Source organism: Hylaeus volcanicus, chromosome 1, assembly GCF_026283585.1.
Source record: "Hylaeus volcanicus isolate JK05 chromosome 1, UHH_iyHylVolc1.0_haploid, whole genome shotgun sequence".
Lineage (NCBI taxonomy): Eukaryota > Metazoa > Arthropoda > Insecta > Hymenoptera > Colletidae > Hylaeus > Hylaeus volcanicus.
In genome coordinates this window covers 2,010,534-2,034,755 of record NC_071976.1, presented here as the reverse complement: position 1 = coordinate 2,034,755, position 24,222 = coordinate 2,010,534, and the positions used below count along the sequence as shown (strand labels likewise).

Below are 24,222 nucleotides of genomic sequence, written 5' to 3'. Positions count from 1 at the left end.
TATATACATCTAGTGTTTATTATTATATATCAGCTTCTTTTAAAGAATTCAATTTTAAATGCAATTAATGTATAAATAATAGATAGAAGGAAAGAGGGGGAAGTGTAGTCACAGGTGTATAATGAATATAGAAAAGTACTTTATTTGTGATTTATCACAGTCAAAAACATAACTGTTAAAACAATTCTGATAAGGAACTATAATATAGAAATAATCTTATGTAGTGTCGTAGGTTTTATGGACCCATTTAATACTGTTTTTCACACATATTACTCAAGGAACTTTAGGTTGTACAATACCATTGTTTTGAGGATTTACGTGCTGCGTTTGCTCGGCAGCAGTTTGTAACAGTCTTGTCCTACGTCTGGTATAATGTTGCCATAATAATATTTGTTGATCATCTATAAATTTCGTACACTGAGAGTTTACCACTTCTCTTCTAAAGTGTTCGTATTGTAATAAGTCTAGGAAGTACAAGCACATGGGATATTTCAAATATTTTGCATAATCAGGTTCCTTCCAATACAACAGGTACTTAAGATAATTTATGAATGTCGAATCCTTAAAGTATCCACGTTGTGCTAGAACTGTAATAGTGATTATTAATATCTTGAAGGAAAACAAAAAAGGATAAAATAAAGTTAATAAACATACAATTCAAATAGTTTGGATTGGCAAGACATTGAACAAATTCTAGTTCAACTTGAAATCTTAACCGTTGCTGCTCGTCTGTTTCTGGACCCCCTGAAAAATAAATTAAATTTTTTAATATAAAATAATATTAATCTTATTATAATTTTTACAGAAAGGTAGCTCATTTACTGATATGTGAGAGTAAAAATTATAAAAATCATGTATGAGTGTATCGTGTACTTCTGACAGTTTCTTATCCTTATACTATCATATTATTTAACTTGCAATACTTACATGTAGGCAACACCCATTCATTCTTGTATATATTTTTTTCCTTTTAGTTAAGAATAATATGTATATACCTGAAGGAAGCTCCATGAAATAGGACAGAAATGTCCTCTACTAAAGTATACGATACACCTCTGTAAGATTTCTGTAAATTTTGCTCTTCCATATCAATTAAGATGGAATAATTACCTTCTCCTAAAAATTATAATTATATTTATTGAAATGATACTTCTCCTTCATTGAATAATATAAACCATATAATTTTAATGAATGTTTCTTTGTTTATTCAACGAATAAACAAGCAGCGAAGCAATGAGAACGACATACGAATCCTAACAAGTTAACAATTAGCTCATACAGAAGATATAATTAAGAAAATATTAAGAATTGTAAGAATTCGATTGAGAAATACCGTTCATTCCAATGAAGGATGGTTTTCTGCCTTTCATGAGACCCGGAGGATCATCCAAACGGTTCATAGTACTTTAACTCTTAACAATCAATTATTGAGACACGCTTATTTTGTCACAATAAACAATAAATACTTGGAACTAACGTTTAGAAAGTCTTCTAACGTTTATAAAGTTCACTTGCTACTTTTTCAGAGGAAAAACTTTGATGTATTTTCAGGTTTGTACTCTGAATGCGCATGCGTTTTCCAAGAAGAATCACCCTAGAGGTGTTTTACATGTAATTCTTGTTGGAACGTTCGATATTAATATTTTTTCATTAAGTTAGGTTCTAAGTAAACTAATAATACTCTGTACAAATGAATTATTCGAAAATAACAATGATATTTTGAGTTTTTGTTATTTGGTCAATTTATGGACCCCGGAACACTATAACCACCTAGCGATAAGAAGGTAGAACTACAATTATCGACATTACAGAAAAATTAAAAAATACGTATATAATCTATTTTATTCCGTTTAATAATAAACATGTAGTCATAAAACAAACACTGGGACATTATAATTCATTAGTAGAAGTTAAAATAAGTAATTAATTAAAATGCCGGTAATTAGTTGACAGTGGCGCCATCGGCGGCAAAATGCCAAAGTTTGTCCCCGAACAGTTTTAGACTTCAACCGATAGATGGGGCCATTTTTTTTTAAATTTAAAAAAATAAATAATTTAAGAGTTAAAAAAATGGTTTTCATTCAAATTTTAATATCACACTGCTGGCTCACTCATTTGTTAATAATAAAAAAAATATTTTTATAAACATACAAATGGCGCCATCTAGCACTAAACAAAGGAACTATTCGAGGACAAACTTGAGCGTTTTCCCGAGAGAGGCGCTGACCAAACTCCGACATTAGTTCCACTTCTGACTGCTAGTTGGCGCCACTTGCATGTTAAAATTTTTTTATCATTATATGCAATAACAAATAAGTGAACCAGCAATGTGATATTAAAATTTGAATGAAAACCATTTTTTTAACCCTTAAATTACTTGTTTTTTTAAATAAAAAAAAACCAATAGCGCCATCTATCCGTTGAAGTTTGGAACTATTCGAGGACAAACTTTGGCGTTTTGCCACCGATGGCGCCACTATCAATCAATTACCGACATTTTAATTATTTGCTTATTTTAACTTCTACTAATGAATTTTAATCCCCCAGTGTTTGTTTTATGACTACAAGTTTAATATTAAACGAAATAAAATAGATTGTGTAAGTATTTTTTAATTTTTTCTGTAATGTCGATAATTTTAGTTCCATCTTCTCACCGCTAGATAGTTATAGCGTCGCGTGACACGTTTTTGACCTATCCAACTGGATCTACGTTGAGACAACTAATTACTTTGATGTACTTTTTGCAATGAATTATCAACGGTTTCGTATCAACAATGGTCTCTAAATGTTGCTAGAGGTCTTGGCTAGCTTCTACAAGTGCCAACGTTAATGAATTATGCCCAGAAAGTTAATAAATTATCCATGGCGATAGCATTTTCGATCCTATGAAACGCTCTTATTTAATTATTGTTAATTACTTCGCTACTAATAATCTGATGGCACTATCAATTACATATCGAGCAATATCAGCTAATACCAGATTTACAGACTGATATGCACACACTAATTGTGGAATGGTGTAAACAGATAAGAGTTTGACGAATAGCTTGTATGAAAAACATATGCTTTATTCACAACATGATAAATATAAATACAGATCTTGTTTGCATTCAAATTCTTCGTTTCTTTCGAGTATCATATACATGTATACGTAATAATAATACATAATTATTTTATATATAATATATATACATATAAAAATTTTGATCAAGCAGATTCTCACAAAAGCCTGTATAGTGATAGCGGCAGTTCGATAATCTTGCATTAATATTGCTTTGAATCTAGTTCCTATCTACGAATACTCGTAGAAAAATATACATATTAATAAAAAAAATTGTTATATCAATATACAATTGTAGGCTTTGCTCATTTACATGAAATATTTTGAGCTGTGCGTCTTAATTGACCAAATTCATTTGTTTACTTGAGGCACATAAATTTCCCAGAACAAATTCAAGCTCGACTAGTCGTAAAATATCTTTATAGTTAAAAAGCCATTTAAAAAACCATATTAAAAAATGATTAAAATTGTTACATATTCACGTTTTACGTGAAAATCTTTTCGAGTATTTTACATAGCATTGGTTTCGAAATACCTAACAATTTCCTACTCTAAACGAATTTAATAAAAAAATGTTATAGTAAAAACTGAGACTGTCAGCTTGAATAATGTCCACGGTTAACGTGAATTTTCAACTTCGTTATCGTTATAAAGCCCCTAAACAGTGCTTTGCTGGCTGCGTCGTGAAACAAACGACTTTTCGTTTACAAATGAAACCTTGGAAAGCTTCGTTTCGTTGTTCATTGAACAGGTGCGAAATTGTAGACAGGATATTTGGGCGCGAAACGATTCGATAAACCGAATACGTGGTCGGATTCACCACGTTCCCAAAGACTTCTGGCACCATTCGTCGACTCCTCGTACGATGGTGGAGCTAAACAAATGATATTCAAATTAGTTCTCTCCTAAGGTATACAAAGAAAGATTAATTTATCAATCGTATACTTTTACAAAAGTCATTGCTAATTTTATATACTTTTTCCCTCGATTCTTAATTCGTTATGATTATCTGAGTCGAGAGTTGATAAAGTAAAATAAAATGAAGTAATGTAAAAAGTAAATGGAATACACTAAAAGGTAATTCGTTTTTAATAAAGGTTGTATTATATTCTTACGTAAATCAGGATACAAATTCGATGTTGGACCATCGGGAGCCGTCCACCCAACTTCCGGTTTCATTGCTTCCGCAGGAGGAGCGCTTGGGGTCTGATAATTTACCAATGGCACCGTGCCCACAAAAATTAACGTGTTCTTTGACAAATTTCGATAGTACCTGAAACAAAGTTATTTATTCGCATAGCAGGTAATTTTTCTCTGCACTACTCTTCGAGTCAGTGAATCATTTTTCTTCAAGGATCTCATTTAATAGATCCATGAGTCACAGTGTCAGAGGTGAATAGCGAATCTCGAACCAATTCTTTTGACCTCAGGATGCGTTTAAGATTAATTGTAAGTCAGATTAAAATCAACTGGCAACTGCACGCGAGAGGTTTCTATTTTGTATCGCTTGAAAATCGCTTAAAATCTTGAAGTGTAATATGTTACTAACCATCCTGAGACACACGCCACGACCTTAAGATTGTATTCCAAGTCGATGATCCCACAGTTCGCGAGATTGGACGGAGGTAATGGCGGAATATCAAGATTCTGTTCGTAATCAGCGCTGCCTCCTCCTTCGACAGGTCCCTTGCCCACTTCGGAGACCACGATCTCTTCTGTTCTCGTGTCAGTACTCGGTGTGGTTGCACGGAAAGTTACGATCTAGACTTCACGATTCATCGTTATCTTCAAATGGTCTGCGCCACGTAAACGCTTATCGTACAGGAAGGTGAAATTTCTCGAGAAAATCAAGCTTAAAGCTCTCAAGTGGAATTCCAATTATTTTATAAATAGAAATAGAAAGAGAAATCTCACCTTACTTTAAATCAACATACGTAATATCCGCATACCTTACAAAGGATGAGTTTCACAGTGTCCACTGTTACACTCGATGCATTTTCGACGTTGAGTTTGATTGGCATCGTCTGGCCTGGCACGTAGCCTCTGACGGGTAACGAATAATTCACTGTTAAAGGTGCAGTCGCGCAGCATAAACAGCAAAATGTTTTAGTCATCTCCTCCTGGACTCTTTCCTGAAAGAAAACAAATTTTAATAAAACACAGAAACATGTTATTAGAAATATTTAAAATTTATTGTCCCAAAAATAAAATTCAAGCTTATCTTTTACCAAAAGCTTGACGAAACCTACCGAAGCCCTCGATTCGAGATTAAGGTCAAGGGGTAGCACCACCGTGAAGGGACTCTTCACTTCATGATCGAACTTCCAGGGACGATCCAATATCGCTTTGACAGTGTATCGAACATGCCCAAAATCGGACTCGAAACTGCTCGGCAAATTGGTTGGTAAAACACACTGAAACGGGAACTTATGCTCGCCGCTTTGTATCTCGATCTCACCTCCTGGAAAACAGAAAGAAATTCATTGAAACCTTCGGTACAATTCGTTCGATAATCAATCAATTACTTTTTCTGGCAATTCCATTCTATCTGCGACAGATAAGATCGATGTATACTTAAAAAAAAACAAAAAAATAGTATTTTTTATTATTACACACTAGCGAAGGCACAGAAGGGGTTGTTAAGTACAGTTTGACGAATGCATAGTTTTTTTATGCGAGAAATACTAATAGACGCATATGTTCATTTGGAATTTTACCAGAAGCCGATCCAACCAGATAATACTTTGTCTCAAAATATTCTTCGTGACCCGTGACCGTCTGAGTTCCTTCTCTATACTGGCCCCTGTCATCCATTTCCTGTTTGTCGGTTGTCCAGCATGTGTCCGCGACACCCTTTACTTTTACGCATATTCCTGTAAAATAAAAAAAGTCAACTTACAAAATCGAACGATTTAATAGTCTTTATCCATTCATTTTATTTAATATTTCGATGCCAGAAATGCTTCGAATTATTAGCCAGAGCAGTGGGAAGCTGCTCGACCGGAAACAGAGAATTGAATCAAGACGGATAATACGAAGGGGACAAAGATTACCATTACTAATGCGAAACAATGGCGCAACACTACACGCAGACGAATATTAACGGATGCGGGACGTTATATCGATAATAAATGTACATTAAAAACATTTATTCAAAAATAAAAAGCGTCCGAAACATTTTATTTAATGTTTTATTGTGTTTATCTCTTAAAAAACAACATACATATTTACGATACTAATCAGAGACGCGTGTACCACATGTATGCTTAGCATTTTTAATCGTAAAAAAATTGAAATACGTACATCTATCTGTTTTTCCTTATTTTATCAAATTTATATTATTGTACCCTCCTTCCGCGTTTCCTTCTATCGATATCATATATTATTTCTGGAGAGGACCAAAATAAATTGACCGAAGAAATTGAAAAAAATACGCTCATGAAATGGTAAGCTCAGGGGAATGTTCACAAACATCCAGAGGAATGAAACAGAAAAATATCGTTAAGTAGAACAAATATTCCACGAGATGTAATTGCAAGGACAACATGTATACATAACGCGTTACGAGAACGATACAGCGTGACGAAAACAAAAGTTCCACGGCTGATCGTTGCTGTCCGTTTCCACAGTGCGGGTGCCGTACACGGTCGCGCTATTATTAAACTACACCTTGCAGGATGGAAAAAGTCGCCGCGAGAATGCGGCGACAACAATTCCGAGATGTACACCAGATTTACGAATTAGAACAAAACTCGAAATAGAAAGATCCACGAAATTCCTCTCTAGGTAGATACCATACTCTTCAGAACCTTCAAGGTGAACCAAAAGTTTCTTTCGTTTTATTAATAAGTAGCACGTACACAATATTTTATGTTTTATGTTACGTTACCGAGTAACAAGGCAAGGATGTTTTTGTTCGCGAAAGTGAAATGACCTTTTCAAAAATTCGTGTCGTGGAATCGTAAATTTGATCCAGGAGCAACCACTCGCATAACTCGTCGAACTATGGCATTTTCGAAGCAGTATTTTCCCTGTTTTCCTTTCCTAGCTTTTTATGCGTCCTTGTCCAGATGAAAATATCTCAATGACGAACCCGACAGCGCGAAACATTATTGTACTAATTAACTTGCACAATTAGAAGCACTTCTCTGTCAGATTGGTATCTTTGTTAGGCTTGATAGGCGAACGCATTTTCGACCCTTCGAGTTAGGGTCCCCCTTGAATTTAAAATATAAAATATCGACAAAAGAAACATTTCCCAAGGAAGTGAAACCAAGGAGATAATTTTTCACCCCGTTCGTTAACTAAAATGGCCCCGGGAGAAAATATAAAATATATCCAGAATGAAACATGCAACTATCGACGCGTGTTTCCTATGATCACGGAATGCAGCACATTCTCCTTACGCTCGAGTGGGTACATCGCGATCTGGCACGAGAGATCCCCGCGAAATACGCTTGGATCAATAATATTATGTGACACCTGTCGATCGTTGAATTTTGCCAGCGTGCAAATTACAGCCACTAATCAAATGAGTCATTCCCACGAGGAAAAATCGTGATTACAGGTACAACGTACCGCGAATCTTCTTCGTACTGTCTAACACGACGATGATATTTCCGCTGACCGTTTGTCCTGGCGAGTAGGTGCTCCAAGGATTGTCGAAGGTTATCCGAAAATCTTTGAGGCCCATGTTCGAAGAAAATACACTCGCGTAGATGCCTCGCGCGGTATTCGATTAATTATTCCACTCGCGTCGGACCCGTCGAGCGGAATAGCTGCCTTTTCGCGTTCCACGACAGGCGCACACACCGTCTGGCTATATCGAGCCGCTCGTAAAGCCGGTCTGATACTCTGCTGATCGTTCCTACCAGTCCACGCTACAAACCACTCGATATCTGTCTTCTGCGCAGACACCAGCTGACGCAGACCTCGTAGCACTCAGACTTACAGACTCTTTCAAGTTTTTCATAATGTTTAATTTCTACTAAAAATATCCCTCATAAAGTTTGCTCATTTTTGTATTTCGACTAAGTAAATGAAACAGAACCTCGTTGCATAATTAGTATTCTAAATTCATAATATCTTAAACGAATAATATTCTATATTTAAAATCGTGTCCATCACTTTTGAAATGTCCTCTATGAATGGTGTACCGGTAATGACGTAACAAGGTTCCCGTAGTGCCATTGGTTGATCACAGGTAAACATGCGCTCAGGAAAACCATGCTTTCGGATGGATCCGCGGTGATATCAGAAACCGAAACGCGCATACTCCGTTCATGTCGCATGACGTCATGGACGAATAACGGATAAGATAGCGATGATGCAATGGACAAAAGGCGAGCGATGATAACTCTTTGGCTATGCTTAACGCGTAACCGCGAAAGTAGGGTCAGAGTCACTCCGTTTGCTGAACAGACTCTATTCGCACAGCTAACGCCATTATCGTTCGTTTACTTTTATTACGATTGTCACTGAAGTGCATTCACTTATCATTCAATTATGTTAAATCGTTTAGATCGTGTTAAAGTTTAGAAAATCGAGGATCCACTGTATCAATATTTATGGTTTATTATCTCAATATTCCTAGTGCACACGTGTGCTTACTTTGGTCTACGAACGTCCATCACACCAGAAACCAATCACGAAGACGTTCGTTTCGAATCGATTGATGCTACATCTCCGAGAAACAATTTTCTCTTGATCGATACAATCACGACGTGGATTTGTTTTGTTTCAATCTTTCTCGTTTACCTAAGCTTCGTTTCTAATGTTAGACAACTAATTTTCTTTTAGAATTCATTGCTTCGACGACTATTTCGTTGAAAGCTTCGGAACTGTACTCGTCATTTTTCATTTCGGCGATGTCAACTCGTTTGAAAAGTACAAGTGGATGTTGCATGCACGCGCTGCATCTTTCACAGAAGTATACCTCTTCTTCGAACATCGTCGTACATATTTTCCAGGAACAAAATACGAGCCTGTCCGGATAAACGAGAAAGTTAATAACGTGTCACGGTATATACCAGGTGTACTAACACGTATTCGATATCTTTTACCAGCGTTTCAATTTGGACGTAAATGTCGTTCGAACGGGAGTCCATATTTGAAACTCATTAATCATTCGAAGCTGGAGAATTCGCGAAAGGTGACCGATTTAGAATTTCCTGTTGAAAGACATGAAGTTCGATAGCTTCGATACGAATAGAATTGTAACGAAAATACCTAATTTTCGACGAATTGCGATGGTTTCGTCGTGATCGATGAATAAAGGATTTTTAATTGGGAATGCAATCTCGATCTATTCTTGATTGAACTTGTTTCGCGTACCTTTTCGTCATACGTATGCTAACTTGTCCACCCAATTAGATGCTTCAGGGTAACAGATGACTCATGGATGAATTATCTTCCGCGCATTGCCTTTAATGTAGATCGATAATTCAAAACAGAACTCGGGTTCGCGTCCACTCCGAAGGGGATTGAAGTAACAACTTTTGGCTTTGACGCCCTCGTAAACTTTCCCCTCTTAAATAACATGTTACAGTAGACAGTATACTTAAAAAAATATTATGATTAAGAACACCAAGGGGTTAATGAGTTCTAGGTCATTTTAACGAGGGGCTTCAGGATTTCATTTTTTTATATAACACAAATGGTATGAATTATACGGTATATATTAAATGATTATTATATCATTTTTGTCCGACATTCGATTAGATTTTACGTTAGGGGATTATTACACGACACGTTTCCAACAATGTTATTCTTGTTTACAGTTTATTCGACAAAATCGACATCTACTCAACTAGACAAGTCGATTTCACGTAGAAGGGTCCATTGCACCGTAGTCCACGCCCAAATATAAATATAGATTGATTATCTACTACCCGTCCGACAAAAATTATTTTTTGACAATTTGTTCCGTTGCGAATTCAGCTATGTAAATAAACACAATTTATTTATCGCAATCACACTTGTAATTGAGAGCTGTATTGCGATTCTATAACTACAAGTGTATCGTTTCCGTACAATTATATTTTAAAATATCACCATCAACGTTTCATAGAATTTTCATAGAATTTCTCTGTTAGCCACCCACATCATGCGAAAAAATGTCGGGTTATTTATTTATGGGACCAGTTTTGGCACGCGAGACTAGCTTCGCCTCGATAGCGCATCGATTCGTCCAGAGATGCACCTTCCATGGGTGCATTGTCACCTACCCTGGGATCCACGTACCTGCGAACACCCCTTTTCCCTCGACGATTCGAGGGATTCGAAATATTCTCCTTTTGCCCTGAAATTCTTTATTGTGTTCTTATACTTGTTGATCTATTAGATACGCTCATGATTCGCGTCTTTGCATATAATTTACAATACAAAATTTGCAAATCTCCATAAATAGTAAGATTCGTGAAATTTTTTAGTTTTATCCTATACATTGTATCTATGATCTAGAATGCTCTTGTTTGCAAAGTCTCATAGTGAACGAATGTTACTTAATTCATCACTATTTGTACCAAACGTACGATAAGTTAAAGAAAAGCATAAAATAATAATAATTAAAAAGAAAATTCTTAAAAAAATTCTTAGAAAAATTCCAGCGCAGAAGATTGATCTCTAATCCTAGTTACCTGCGGGTGCACCCCTTCCCCCAACCGTTCACCGACGTACAACATCGTCTCCAGCGTCGTCGTTGTCGTCGTCGCCGTCGTCGTCGTCGTCGTCGTCGTTGGTTCCTCTCCAGAAGCGCGTATTCCGCGCAAGCTCACGCCGTTACTATTGATCGAGCATTTCGTCCGATGGTCGCCACGGAATACCACCAACGGTCCGCACACCGTAAATATTCGTTCAGTGCGCCGTGGCCGTGTGACATACGCGGATAAAAGCGTCCAAATAACGTGAGCGAAACGTGGCCAAACATGGTCGGAGGAGTGACGGAGGACGGACCTCTTATTCGACCCGTCGGCGTCGATTCGGGTGAGTGTAGTTCGTCATCGCGATATCCTCATTTTTCACACAGCCGAGCCCCCGCGAAGCCGATCGAGGAGCAACATCGACCCCCGCGTGGACGATTCCAGTTCACGACGATTGCACCATGGTGCAATCGCTGGAACGTCATTCACGGTTGCGTTTAACCGGTTTTGTTCGATGATAGCGATCGGTTCCTCGATCCAGGCGATCGTTGGCCCTATGATCCCAGTGGACAGCTGTTACGGTGGTCCTGCAGGACGACTGAGGATCGTTCAGGGTTTCTTCATTTCTACACTTTCTTTAGCTAGCTTTGTTAATTTTCAACGTTTAGAAATTGGTTGTCTCAATTACCTCGAATCCTCAGGGTCTCTTCCAGCGGTTCAGATCGGTTTCCCTCGAGTCTCTTCATTTCTGCGCTTTCTGCTGCTCGCTTTCTTGATTTTCTACGTTTAGAAATTGGTTGCCTCGTAGGCAAACCAAATCCTCCGAACCTAAATAAAATCAGGAGGACGGTGGTTCGGTGCCAGAAGGGTGTAACTACGTAATTTCGAGATTTGGAAGTGAATTTTGGAAGTGAAGCACTTCCTGAGTGCTTTCGTTGGTGTTGGAATTCCAACAGTTGTGAAATTACGAGCCTGTGGCTGAATATCACGAACCGATGCACCCTTCCGTCACTTGGTGCAACTATACGACGAGACCATCTTGTAAACGATCCCCCAAGAGGTCAAACTTGCCAACTCCGTGAAATAAACAGTAAAGAAGGCGTGTTTCAAGCTTTGTTTCGATATTGCTTCGCGAAGCTTTTTTCCAATCGAGTGATTTAAAAAGGGTTGATCGGTTTGGCTTCCTATGGGCTCGAATGTCATGAGGGTCCCCTGATCTGCTTTGTTTATGGATGCATCGATCCGACACTAACGAAAGCACTTCAGGGCTTAGCCAACATCGCTCTTAACCCTTGCTGGACGTCAATGCTTCGGACCTAACCGTCCCTTTTGCATGAAAAATGTTGCACCAACAGTATTTGATATTAAAGAACATTACGTTTTCTTTTTTCTGACTATTAAGAAGGTACTGGAACTACTTTCCCTACACCAAAAGCTCGTATGAAAGTTTCTTTTACATGGAGTCGACGTATGTCCGTTGGCACTTTAAGCGCCACGTCAGTTATCGGTGACTTACAGTATTAAATACTAAATAATTTACAGATCATAGAAATGTAATTATCTCTGTGACATTTTGTTAGAAAAATTCATTTCACTCGAACCACTTCTATGAGTGTCGTTAATGTTGTCACTGTTATGGCTAAAAGAAAATTTGTTTCGACTGCACAGAAGCATGAACCAGGCCGAGGAAAAAGTATACAGACTGCGATAAGATACGTACGAAATTTAAGTAAAAGTATGCAATTATGCAGATCCACCTTAACGAGACCCAGCCACCGAGACTTAGCGTCATTCGGGTAATTCCAACGAACGATGATTCCCTTCCACGGTTATGTGTCGAGGCCCCAGACCATGTGGTGGTTTTTGGCATTCGACCCGTGACTCATCCAACCCCTAATTGCTCGACACTCGAGCGTCCACACTCTGTCGAGTAAACAGACCAATCATTTTCTATATTTATGCTAATATGTCAGCTATGACAACGCTGACAGGCATATTTTGTTATTGCAAAAACAGAATCCATCCATTCAAACAGAGTCCATCTTTTATTCTTCGTTTGAAATTTGTATGCAAATAAGAACATTGGCCACTTTTGAGACGATGTTAAAACAGAATAGCCAAGTTAGAATTTTCTCGACGTTCCATTTCAACGTTACACCGTCGCTTAATACCCCACTGTGTGCCCATTACCATATCACATCGTGTTCTCTGATAGTCCGAGCTGGCATTTTCGCGACTATTCAGGTAAAACAGCATCGAGCAATACCTAGAATTGCAAATTTGCTCTGCGAAAGGTTCTCGAGTCTCTTTTCAAGCATCCGTCGTTTACTTTCAAGAAGAAAATTCCTTTCTCCAAGGTAAACGATTTGAATGTGTAATTAACCGAGTCGTTTCTTGCGCGCTCATGAAACGAATACATAAATAGAATATCCTTTTCATAGTCGCGAGCAACAATGGCACTGGCCACAGGGAAATTGACGTGCAGAATATTTGGCAAATATGTTCGTAAATTAATTTCAATGATATTTATCTAAATTATTCGAATTTATCAAGGGAAAAGGATAAAATTATCGTACGAATCGCAATCGCGACGTTTCCAACGGGTAATCGCGTGGAAACTCGTAGTCCTCGACGAGAGTAAATGGATCTGAAGAGAAAAAAAAATAATACGCGCAATTCCAGTGTCGACGACAACGGTAGTGGTGCTATGCATCGGCGCCGCTTGTCTACTTTGCGCCGTCGCGATGACCTGGTGGCTCTGTCGACGACGTCGCGAGCACACCAAGCTGAATTCCGACAAGTCCTTGGCGTTCAGACCTCCCCACAGAAAACCAAAGGCGGTTAAGAGTCCTGGCAGCACCAGCCACTATCTGAAGAAGAGTCCAAGTCCCACGGGACCAGCCAAGAGCCCCCCAGGCTCCGGGGGGCAGACGCCAAGTCCTACTGGGTCGCAATCGTCGAATCCCTACTCGCAGCCAAGGACTCCTCAGGGCTCAGGTGAGAACCTCTTGCACCTTTCTGATAATTATCATTTTCAGGAATTTTATTAACTATTTAACGTGACTTTTCATGACCGAAGAGTGTCCTCGACGTTTGAATTAAAATGAGTAAAATGGAAATATTCGTATACTTATTCCTTTACTGCGTTTTAAACGTAACGTATGCAGAAGCTTAGAAGTGTCAGGAATAATTAGTCACGAGAGTTTCGGAAGGATGTGGATGAGTGGTCACCGCCATGACAATCAATGCGTCAACATTCTATTATTATAGTTCTATACTTCATCTGCCGAAGGCAACCATATCACAAATTCATTTCCCCCAATTAAACCGCTCTTCGATCACCAGTTTAAAAATATATATCCTCGATACAATTCCTCACAAACACCAGCATCCCAGACACCTAGAAACCTATACAAGAGCCTCGTTTCCTCAAATATCGTCCACCATGTGCCTCCCCAGTAATAATTTCCCAGAATAACCTCCTCCATTTTCGGTACCCATCGTCCAAACGATCCTCAATGTTTCCAAAACGGTTCATCGATAACGAACTTATTCAATTTCCCGATGATTGGACGTGGTTTGTTTGTTCGTCAATTGCAGGCACACCGGCTCAAACGCCTTCGGGTGATGTCACCCTGACCATCGCGAATGAACGCGACAAGGCAGAAATCGAGAATAACGAGAAGGTAGAACGCGAGAAGAACCACACCTCGGAAAACAACAAGGACAACCTGGGCCAGCTGGTGTTCAAGTTGCGGTGCATAAGCGAGAAGAATCACACGTCGGAGAACAACAAGGACAACTTGGGCCAGCTGATGTTCAAGCTGCGGTACATAAGCGAGCAGAACGCACTTGGAGTGACCGTGGTTAATTGCAAAGGGCTGCCAGCTAGGGAGCAGAACGCCACCAGCGATCCTTATGTTAAATTGAAGCTGCTGCCCGATAAAAAGCACCAAGTGAAGACGAGGGTCCTGAGAAACACCAGGGACCCTGTCTACGACGAGGACTTTACGTTCTTCGGGATATCCAAGGATCAGCTACAGGTACCCAGATAGACGAACCATGATTAATAGGGCAGACACTTGGACAAGTTTCCTGCGAAAATATAAAACTGTAAATTACACATTTTAAATTAAAAATGAAAATATGCATAGAATGCTCTCATAAAAGTATTCTTCTTACGAAAAAGTATTATAAATTGAGATACAGATCTTAAGATTAATCCAAATCTGTTCTCGGAAGTAAATTAGAAGAGCTTACGCACGAGTGCTGGTGGAATGATTCATAAAGCAAACTTTTTCATTATCGTTCGCAGAAAATCAGCCTGCACTTCATAGTACTCAGCTTCGATAGATATTCCCGGGACGATGTTATCGGCGAATTGACGTGTGCACTCTCGTCGGTGCCCGGTTTGGACAACGTTGATAACCAGGAGATATCGTTGTGTCGAAAAATTTGTCCTAGAAGCTTGAAGGTAAGAAACAAACGACTAGCAAACAAATATAACATCGATAACAATTTTCTTATTATTCCTCGGCAACCTTCAATCGAAGAATGCTAATTAAGGGACACGTATGAGGAATCTGTGGGAAAGTATGAGGCATCCACTTGCATTTTTCGTTGCAGATTCAATCTCAAGGCAGAGGAGAGCTGCTGGTCTCCCTCTGTTGGCAACCGAACAACAGCCGACTGACAGTGGTCGTGCTGAAAGCACAGAATTTGCCAAAGATGGACGTGACAGGCTTGGCAGATCCATACGTAAAGATCTATCTTCTCTACAACAATCAGCGCATCGACAAGAAGAAGACGCGCGTGAAGAAACGCACCCTCAGCCCGGTATTCAACGAGTCCTTCGTTTTCGACATACCAAATGGAGCCGATGGTCTTAACAACGTCAGTCTTGAATTCATGTTGCTCGATTGGGATCGCGTTACAAAGAACGAGGTATAAAAAACACATTTTTAATCCTTTCTGAGCAATAATAATCCTCCCCCACTTGAAATCCTATCTTATCCATGCCATAAATATGAGAAGGATTCGTGAATTTTGAATATGCAAACAAAACGATAAGATCTCTAAAAATACGATTTCAGTTCAAAGCAGCGTTCGTCGCCGAAAATGTGCATGATTGACCGACCCATTAAGTCGTGTAACATGCTCACATATCGCATTATGCGGCCGTATCGGTGTAGAGTGTAGCGTGACAGGGCCGAGAGTCGTACAGCCACCCCCATAGCGTGATTTTTCACAATTTTCTTGGATAACTTGATGCAAAACGTCGAGGAAAAATAGTCCAAGTCGCGAAATCAATTCAGGAACTTGCAATTTTTAGAACTCCGCTTCTTATTTCTCGATGTCCAGCAGAACTGGGACAAGTTTTATCTTTGACACGGGAGTAGATACGAGAAGAATGATTGCGTACGCAGAAACGATACATTAATGTATAAAATTCTACGGCACCATAAATCATTCACTCGTTTGCGCACAGTTCTAAAGTTGTATCCCTTTTCCGATATGCTAAGGGGGTGCAAGTTCTACGGGAACTTTTATATTTTTAGCGTAACGGGCTCGAAGGCTCGAGCAACGTCTTCGAATAAAATTCGTTTAACATTGCGTTCCGATCGATTGGTTTCGATTTACTTTAATTTTAATTTAATTATTTCTTTTCCAATGTAACTAGAGTAAGCCACAGCGACGCGCATAGCTAGTTCAATTATTAAAACGAACGACGTGCGTTTTAGGTGATCGGACGGCTGGAGTTCGGCGGTCCAGATTGTCAAGATTCAGCGTCGAATCATTGGAGAGAAGTCTGCAGCTCCCCGCAGAGGCAGATAGCTGATTGGCACAAATTAAGGGAGTAACTACCATTTCCCAGCCCTTATCGATTCTCCTGAAATCCCGTCTCCAAACTATCCTGAAAGCCCCCCTCCCCCCCTCCCCAAACATTCTTACCCCCCTCATTGTAAAACCACCGATCCAACCCCTTGAAACCCTACGATGAAGTGGGGTATCTGTTTTGTAAACCTAATACTCGATGTATATTAGGCTTGAAGCGAGTGGCGACACGTCCACCCGCGATCGATGCGACTGCGTATGCACACCGAAAGGATCTAGTCGCTTTACGCGTGGGCCTCAAGCGTGAAACGTTTCCGAGCGGAGACGATCATCGATTCGCTAACGAACACCCACGCGATTCATGCTACGAACTAGAACGTTTCTATTTTCACGTTCGTTCGGGGTGCTTTATTATCGTCGAGAATTATCATCCGTTTCGACAAATGGGGAAATTTCGCGGGGGTGAAATAGCGCACTCTGCCTAATCGACACCCCGATTTCGAGAAGTTTGAGACACTCGTTTGAGAAATTACGAGGCATCCAGCAAACAGGTACGAGAACCGAAGTAAACACCGGGGGAAACCTTTTCCGATTCTGTGGACATAGCTGAACGGAGTACAGCTCGCGAAGAGTTTGCATCCGAAGTCGAGGCGTAAGAGATCCCAAAAAATCTCGTAAGGAAATTATTCCGAGTTCTAGCAACTGTCGTGTTCGTAACAGCTTCTGGACGAACGGAATCCCCCTCGACACCCCAAAATGCAAACTTCTTGCTCGCGAGTAGTACTCGTCAGCCGACTTGTTCCAATCGATCGCAGTGGCAGACGATCGCGGGCAAAACGCATACAAAATGCTTTACGATATAAATATAGTTGTTAAGATTTCCGACCAGATGGCAAAGAGAGGAGGAAGACGAAGCAGTTAACTATGAAACGATCGAGCGCATCTGCCGATCGTCGGATACTACTGTCGCGAGCACAGGGTTACGTGCTTCCGAGGGATCGTTGCTTTTCGAGCGAGAATTTCAAGACATGGTCCTTGATGTTCGCGTCGCACTGTCGTGTTGCACACATTAGACCGTCGAGGCTGAATTCGTCGTTTTTAAGATTTTAAATGATACGCGCGTACGCACTCGAGTCGAGTAGGTCTTAAACACGTAACAATTCCATCGGGAGTAATCGATTTATCTAGCAAGCGATGATAGAACGCGAATGTAAACGCGTTGAATTTCGCGTGTAAGTTCGTCGTTGAAGCGAAAAGATTCCTGACGAGGAATACGACAAATGATCTCAATGACAGAAATTCAAGGCTAGTAACTGAATACGTTTATGTAAGCAATTGTATACCGATCAGTGGTTCTCAATTGGAATAATAAACCGTGTAACTAACTGCATACGAGAATTTTCTTATCGAGGGGAACGAACAATTACGGACATCGCTGTGAAGAATTAGGCAATCGTATCGTTTGGTGAACGCAAGTGGAGACGTTCTGTTTGATATCGAAATATCATTTTAATTTCAAGGGAAATTAATATTACGACGAAATTTCTACTCGACCCCATCTGCTTTGATAAATGGTTAATTTTGTTAGGCAGCTGTGAACGAGAATCCCTCCTTTGACTGTAACGTAAACGATATAATATTTGGGAAAGAATTTTAAACAAATATTTTCATTTCACAGTGAAAATTCCAAATGGCTCGAAAGTTCAGCGTGTAGAGCGCACACTCTACGATAATCGTGTTTATTTTCGCACCCAGCGGGACACCTTGCTCGCAAACCCGCGGAACGGGGTCGAGGAATTGTGACGTTGTTTTCAAGTGCCAACGGAAACCGCTTCGCGTTTGTAAATATGTAATTTACGTTTTAATGGAAAAGAAAATGTGAAGCAGCGCGTTTCGTTGCGAGGCATTCGCGGTTCCCATTGCTGTTAACCCTTTGCCATGGGAATAAGAAGATGCAGGATATCGGAACGAAGAAGTAGTATCCACGTTGGAATAATTAGAACTGCAACCGTGTGACGATAAGAAGAACCACTTCCTGGCGTGAATCAAGTATCAACTCCGATTTACATGAATAAATTGAACCACGGTCGTTTGAACGCGCAAATGATCGATTCTGTGTGAAAACTTGCTATCGAACAGCGTATCGATGGAGCATCGTAAATTCTAATTGTCTGAGACGAACCTATCATGAAATTAACGAAGCTTCAGCTTCCAACTCGCGAGCTCCCTTTTTGGTCTACTTCTAACTCAACTTCTGTGTGTTTCTGTGGGTTGTCATTCATTTCCACGTGAGCTAAATATAACAGAAACGGAGGAAATATGATCTAGGCTGTCGGAACGCATGTATCCTATATAAAAAAAATACTGCTGGGACATATACGTCCCACTCCTAATTTTTTGAAAAGAATTCTTTCTACAAAGAATTCTCTCAGTCACTTCGAAATTTACAAAAGAAAGAAATTACGCACAAAACGTATAAACAATAATTGAGAATCGAACAATAAACCTCGTTGTTAAGCACTACGAAGTACATAATAAAGTTAAATAAACGAAATAAATAATTGCCTCGCCACTTATCGTTAGTAAAAATTAAATAGAAGTTGAACACAGTTGATGTCATTTGCCTGCAGGATAAACGTGACAAATAAGATGTATACACACATGCGCGCTCGCGTAAAAGTCGCCAACCGATCACACGTTTTTTTTATAGCAACTGTACGCTCCATCGTCCTTTCTTTGCACACAAAAAAAAAAAGGAGAAAAATAGAAACGAAAAGACCAGGGGGGACCGGCCGAAGCAAAGAGGAAGACCGATTCTTTGCGAGAAAACGAAGAAGCAACGACGAAAGTGGTACGAATCAGCACCAAGTAACGAAAGTAATGACAGACACGTCGCAATATATCACACAAAGACTCGAGAGATACACCGAATACATAAAATTTACATACTAAGTACAGTAGGGGGAAGAAAAGATAAGAAACCATACGATCTGTATCGCTGCGCGCGAGATCGCGGCGGACAACACAAAACGGCATTACACGATCAAGAGTTTCAGAATATTTATTTAATTGCTATACAATTACAGATACAAGTATATAAGAAACGACTATAATAAGTAGTACGTAGCAAGTGCATCTCGTAAATATCCTCTGCCGTTCTCGTCGAGCTTGGTTTACTTTCTCGTCGATTCCCACATTGCTCGATCATCTTCGAACAAGATGCGCGATCTGTGAAACGTTGAAAAGAGCTTCTCGAGATCGGCAGATACACTGTAACATATTGAACGTCGACACGGAATGCTGGAAAATCACCGGTCTTGTTTCCCCTTCTCTTACTTTTCTTTTTTTCATTTTATCTTCGCAATCGCGAATTCGTTTTCTTTCGACCAGGTCTTCTTCTAACGAAACTCACGTGCACGTGAGATACAAGAAGAAGAATCGATCATGCGCGTCGAACACTTTTCCTCTTTTCCACCGAAACGCTATTTACGCAGGAAATTAAAATATTCCCAATTGTAGAGATTTTGTAAACTCGTGCAGAGATTGAGAGGGGCGAAGGATTAAATGATTCTTATCTTAACGATTCGAACCTTAGAAACCTTAAAACTTATTTCTTCCTCTTTCGTACAATTCGCTATCTTTAAGTGGAAAAGTCGATTGGCAATTATATAAAATGTATTTTTAGAAATAAAAATGCCTAACAGCACCATCGATAAATAACGAAAAAATATAGCCATACATATAACAATTTCACGAGTATACATATACAAAATATCGAGCATCCACAGTAATTATCACGTGAATAATGTTTACAGATGTCGTTTAGAGACAAGTACAAGTGAATTAATCGCGAAGAAAAATGTTAATAAAGAAAGTATATAATTGCATATCAGTTTGTATGAATCTACAAATTGTTCGTGAAATTGAATGATTTTTAGATGCATATTTCGCGTACGAAATACTGTGTCGCTAAAAACAATGAATTTTGATTCAAGTATGATTTGGGTGACATTCGTTAATCGTAATACACATTATTTTAAAGAAGGAAAGTACTGACATTTTTCTTAGCGAAAACTTGGCACAATCGTCATAACAACCTAATTAACAAGCAATCGGTGCTTTTCACGCATTCCGCGATTTGATGTACGCGTATGGACACGGCGTATGATGACATGCTGTGTACGGTCAGATTTTAAGGCTGTGTGGTCAATAAAATATTGGAATGAAATTAATCGATAGAGTTTTTTCTCAAAATCACCCTCTATGTTTAAGTCATTCAGTCTTCTTCCTGATAAAAGGGAGGACAATAAACACCAACACGTACACAGTTATAAAAATATTTTATTAATAAAAGTAAATTTCGTTCACAGTTTCATTCGGGCGGAATATAAAAATGCGTCGATAGGAATGAATAAAGTATGCGTTACAAAGTATCAAATTACGTGTGTAAGTGTAACGTTACAGGCACACAGTCATCTTTTCTACACAAATTGTATACAGTAGCGAATTAGGTAATTACGTAAAAAATTATGAATAATTGAGACTTTTTTTTTTACACATAACTCTGATTTTTTTCTAAACAAATGAGCTATGTTTGGCTTACGCGGGCATAATCGCAGCGCTATTTATGTACAAATATGAACACTTTTGCATAGATACTAATTAACACATCTCGTAACAGTGGTCATTATGTTAATAATTTTCTCTCCTACTTGTTTGAAACCTAAAACAACAACCTAAAATTTTGTTTAGTATATGTATACATTTTTAAATAATATTAGTATATTAAACTGTACAGTAACGAGAAAGCAAAAGTTACGAAGAACCTCGGAAATTTTTGACTAGTAACTAGTTTTTAATGTTATTTATAACGAAATGCGTTAACGTAAAAACAATTTCGGGAAAATAGAACTATGTACAACAGAAAATATATGCATTCTCTCAAATGTAAAGAAACAAATAAAGATGTAAATTAATGAAGTAAGCGCGATGCTTTTGGTTCAATTTTGTACTGAACAATTAAAATATATATAGTTCAGTCGTTTTCGGAATAGTTACTACTACTATTGTCCGTCTCAGGATTTGTCCTTGTTACAAGTCTAAAGAGTTAGACAAACGTACATCAACAAAGGTAAAGCTAAATTATCAACTTGGTTCGTGTGCGCTTCGATAAGCGACACGACAACGCTAAATAATATGCTTCTCAAAAATAACCAACCACTATTTACATAACCTATTCGAAAAAATTTACATTAATTTTATCAGAGGTAACATGTAATCGAAAAATGGCAGATAGCAATATAATAATTACATACCCATAGATGTTAAAATACATATTAATCCAACTTGGCTGAAAATACAACCGATCGTTCCTTCGATCGTTTTATTCGAATTAGTCCATTTGTGAGAACCCCATTTACTACCAACAAAGCTAGCAACAGTGTCACCTACTCCAACTGTCAGGACACCACTGAGCAAAGCTAATAATGGAACGTTATTGGTAGGCATCCAAAGTGGAAAAGATAAACCACAGAGTAAATATAAAGGTGTCAAAGAAATAAGACTATCTTTTTCATCTACAAATACAGAAAATCCTTGTTGTAATGCCTCTCCAAGAGGTGGTATTCTCAAACACCGTATCAGCTAAAAATAAATGGTAATCATAGCAATTGTTTAACACCCACTCCTATACAAGTACAGTGTGCATGTGTAATCTCTCGTAATTAAAAAAAAGTTTTTATTCAAAGTAATGTACCTCAAGAAATACAAATAATCCCATTACCATACCACTAGCAAGATACAGGAATATTTGTTCATACATTAAACCAGGTATATATACAAGAACAGCTAATAAGTGGAAAATTTTTCTAGTAGAAGTTGTTGCATGAATATTTAATAATGTCTGGTATCCAATAGCAATTATGCCAAGAGATAGACATACAGCCCAGTAACCAATTAAAATGGTCTGTAATATTTAAAGACATTAGAAATAATTTTACATTTATGTGACAAATAATAAGAATTATCATAAAAACATACCTTACTTGCTTTACTGAAAATAAATGAAAGTAACCACACTATAGGATTTTGATCCAGCATAATATATATTAATGGCAAATATATGATTAATAACAAAGTGATTGTCATTATGTAAAAGCATTTAGTTGAACGAAATGTTTTGAAGTATCCAGATATTATGCAAACTGATATTACATATAGCATTGCAACCTAAAATTATTTACTAATTAACAATTAAGTATATACAATTAATTATGTCTGAAAAATTCCCTTTGAGTACCTGTACTAAAACTGTAGCAATATCATCATCATGAATTGGTGGTAAATGATACCGTAATGGCAAATTTGTTACAACAGACATTAGGAAAAGAATGCAACCATGTATCACTGCTGTTGCCTCTCCAAGTGTAAAACAACCAGGAAATATTGACATCAATTGCAGAACACCCCATGTACCTAAACTTGCTACACTTAAGCCCCATGTCACACTCACTAGTAATCCTGCTCTTATTTATTACCATAAAAATTTAATTAAAATAGTACATATAAATGATTTTTTATTAATAAATAATTTGTAAATTGGTATACCTTTATTTGCTATTAGAAGATACAACATGGATGTTATTAGAGCTGGTAAAAAATATATTACTTGAAAATCTCTGACTGCAACTTGTTCTGTTGACAATCTTAAATATAAACATGCACAACTAATGAGAAGACCAATGCCTGTAAGGCCTGAAATGAGGCAAATTTCAGAGTAACTGGCATCTTCTTTCAGGATAGTTAAAATTGCACTTAAGCCTACTAATATTCCAAGCCATAATCCGCTATTAGCTTTTATCCTGAAAATATTTTTTGAAATCTTTAAATGCAAATTAATATAATTTATCTGACATGATAATTTAAGACTATTATATAGTTCATTCAGGTTCATTCTTTACAAACATACTTTTATTATAATAAGCACGGCAAGAAAATTATAAATATTGTTTTTAAAGGATCATGTGTTTCATATTACATTACAAATATTGACAATCTAAACGAATTTATTTAATATTATTTACATACATAGTACAGTATCAAACATTTAGTAAGAATGTGTCAAATCATGAGTATCTAAAAAATAAACTTTATTTGTTAACTAAACTACAAGGTTTTCCAATTTTTCTCATTGAAAAGTGAATAATGTTTGCTATAAAAAATACACATTCACGAGCATAAAACGTAAATACTACGAATAAGAACATTTTAATAAATTTCTAGGTTAGGTCACGTCGCTCTTTACATTCATGCAAATTGAGAGTCCACGTACCGATGTTCTATACCATTATTTTTCAAGCTCTGTAATATTCTTTCTTCAAAGTACTCGTACTTTTTTATTAAAACTTCCATTGTTGATAGAACACGAAACACGTTTTTACACCATCAATAACCACACCTTCTCACTCTTCCCGTGGAAAATAGTGGGAAATGGGCGTTAGTCGCAAAAAGGTCACTCTTTTTCCGTCGTATCTCTTGTTCTTGCGCACATGTTGAATACGTAATGCACAAGTGAATAATGAAAGCGTAATTCAAACCAATTCAGACGCACTCGTTAATGAATTCTTCTGTTATTGATATTATGTAGCATCTACAATATATACCAACTTTAAAAATGCATCATAAAAT

The 24,222-nt window shown here is 38.0% G+C and overlaps 4 protein-coding genes across 4 annotated transcripts; 1 reads left to right on the top strand and 3 right to left on the bottom strand.

Annotated features, from left to right (window-relative positions):
* Nucleotides 1-115: 115 nt before the first annotated feature.
* Nucleotides 116-1,766, bottom strand: LOC128878357 (mediator of RNA polymerase II transcription subunit 31). The gene is made up of 3 exons (XM_054126495.1): nt 1,334-1,766; nt 655-744; nt 116-587 (listed from the first exon to the last, which is right to left on the bottom strand). Exons 1-3 carry the CDS (start codon nt 1,398-1,400, stop codon nt 274-276), a joined length of 471 nt encoding a protein of 156 aa, XP_053982470.1. The 5' UTR covers nt 1,401-1,766; the 3' UTR covers nt 116-273.
* A 1,277-nt stretch (nt 1,767-3,043) lies between these two features.
* LOC128873929 (arrestin domain-containing protein 17) lies at nt 3,044-7,948 on the bottom strand. The gene is made up of 7 exons (XM_054118014.1): nt 7,640-7,948; nt 5,779-5,934; nt 5,311-5,522; nt 5,011-5,193; nt 4,611-4,822; nt 4,177-4,334; nt 3,044-3,935 (listed from the first exon to the last, which is right to left on the bottom strand). Exons 1-7 carry the CDS (start codon nt 7,752-7,754, stop codon nt 3,802-3,804), a joined length of 1,170 nt encoding a protein of 389 aa, XP_053973989.1. The 5' UTR covers nt 7,755-7,948; the 3' UTR covers nt 3,044-3,801.
* Nucleotides 7,949-10,495: 2,547 nt separating this feature from the next.
* On the top strand, nt 10,496-17,925 carry LOC128879123 (synaptotagmin-4). The gene is made up of 6 exons (XM_054128012.1): nt 10,496-11,044; nt 13,384-13,698; nt 14,302-14,744; nt 15,017-15,175; nt 15,328-15,645; nt 16,443-17,925. The coding sequence occupies exons 1-6, from the start codon at nt 10,987-10,989 to the stop codon at nt 16,560-16,562; spliced, it is 1,413 nt and encodes a 470-aa protein (XP_053983987.1). The 5' UTR covers nt 10,496-10,986; the 3' UTR covers nt 16,563-17,925.
* A 2,932-nt stretch (nt 17,926-20,857) lies between these two features.
* Nucleotides 20,858-24,192, bottom strand: LOC128879119 (dolichol kinase). Its single transcript, XM_054127998.1, has 7 exons — nt 23,867-24,192; nt 23,143-23,396; nt 22,835-23,055; nt 22,576-22,764; nt 22,292-22,501; nt 21,852-22,179; nt 20,858-21,769 (listed from the first exon to the last, which is right to left on the bottom strand). Exons 1-7 carry the CDS (start codon nt 23,944-23,946, stop codon nt 21,636-21,638), a joined length of 1,416 nt encoding a protein of 471 aa, XP_053983973.1. The 5' UTR covers nt 23,947-24,192; the 3' UTR covers nt 20,858-21,635.
* Between the last annotated feature and the right edge of the window lie 30 nt (nt 24,193-24,222).

What these genes read in the sequence shown, in the direction of transcription:
- LOC128878357 (XM_054126495.1), bottom strand. Translation starts at nt 1,400, where the DNA reads ATGAACCGTTTGGATGATCCTCCGGGTCTCATGAAAGGCAGAAAACCA. An exon ending in ATCCTTCATTGGAATGAACG is followed by an intron (nt 745 to 1,333) that starts GTATTTCTCAAT and finishes TTTATTTTTCAG; the next exon opens with GGGGTCCAGAAACAGACGAG. An exon ending in CAATCCAAACTATTTGAATT is followed by an intron (nt 588 to 654) that starts GTATGTTTATTA and finishes TCACTATTACAG; the next exon opens with TTCTAGCACAACGTGGATAC.
- LOC128873929 (XM_054118014.1), bottom strand. Translation starts at nt 7,754, where the DNA reads ATGGGCCTCAAAGATTTTCGGATAACCTTCGACAATCCTTGGAGCACC. An exon ending in TCTGGTTGGATCGGCTTCTG is followed by an intron (nt 5,523 to 5,778) that starts GTAAAATTCCAA and finishes TCTGTTTTCCAG; the next exon opens with GAGGTGAGATCGAGATACAA. An exon ending in GTGGCGTGTGTCTCAGGATG is followed by an intron (nt 4,335 to 4,610) that starts GTTAGTAACATA and finishes ACTTTGTTTCAG; the next exon opens with GTACTATCGAAATTTGTCAA.
- LOC128879123 (XM_054128012.1), top strand. Translation starts at nt 10,987, where the DNA reads ATGGTCGGAGGAGTGACGGAGGACGGACCTCTTATTCGACCCGTCGGC. An exon ending in TATCCAAGGATCAGCTACAG is followed by an intron (nt 14,745 to 15,016) that starts GTACCCAGATAG and finishes TATCGTTCGCAG; the next exon opens with AAAATCAGCCTGCACTTCAT. An exon ending in TTTGTCCTAGAAGCTTGAAG is followed by an intron (nt 15,176 to 15,327) that starts GTAAGAAACAAA and finishes TTTTCGTTGCAG; the next exon opens with ATTCAATCTCAAGGCAGAGG.
- LOC128879119 (XM_054127998.1), bottom strand. Translation starts at nt 23,946, where the DNA reads ATGGAAGTTTTAATAAAAAAGTACGAGTACTTTGAAGAAAGAATATTA. An exon ending in TCTTCTAATAGCAAATAAAG is followed by an intron (nt 23,056 to 23,142) that starts GTATACCAATTT and finishes AAATAAGAGCAG; the next exon opens with GATTACTAGTGAGTGTGACA. An exon ending in ATGTATTTTAACATCTATGG is followed by an intron (nt 21,770 to 21,851) that starts GTATGTAATTAT and finishes TTTTTCGAATAG; the next exon opens with GTTATGTAAATAGTGGTTGG.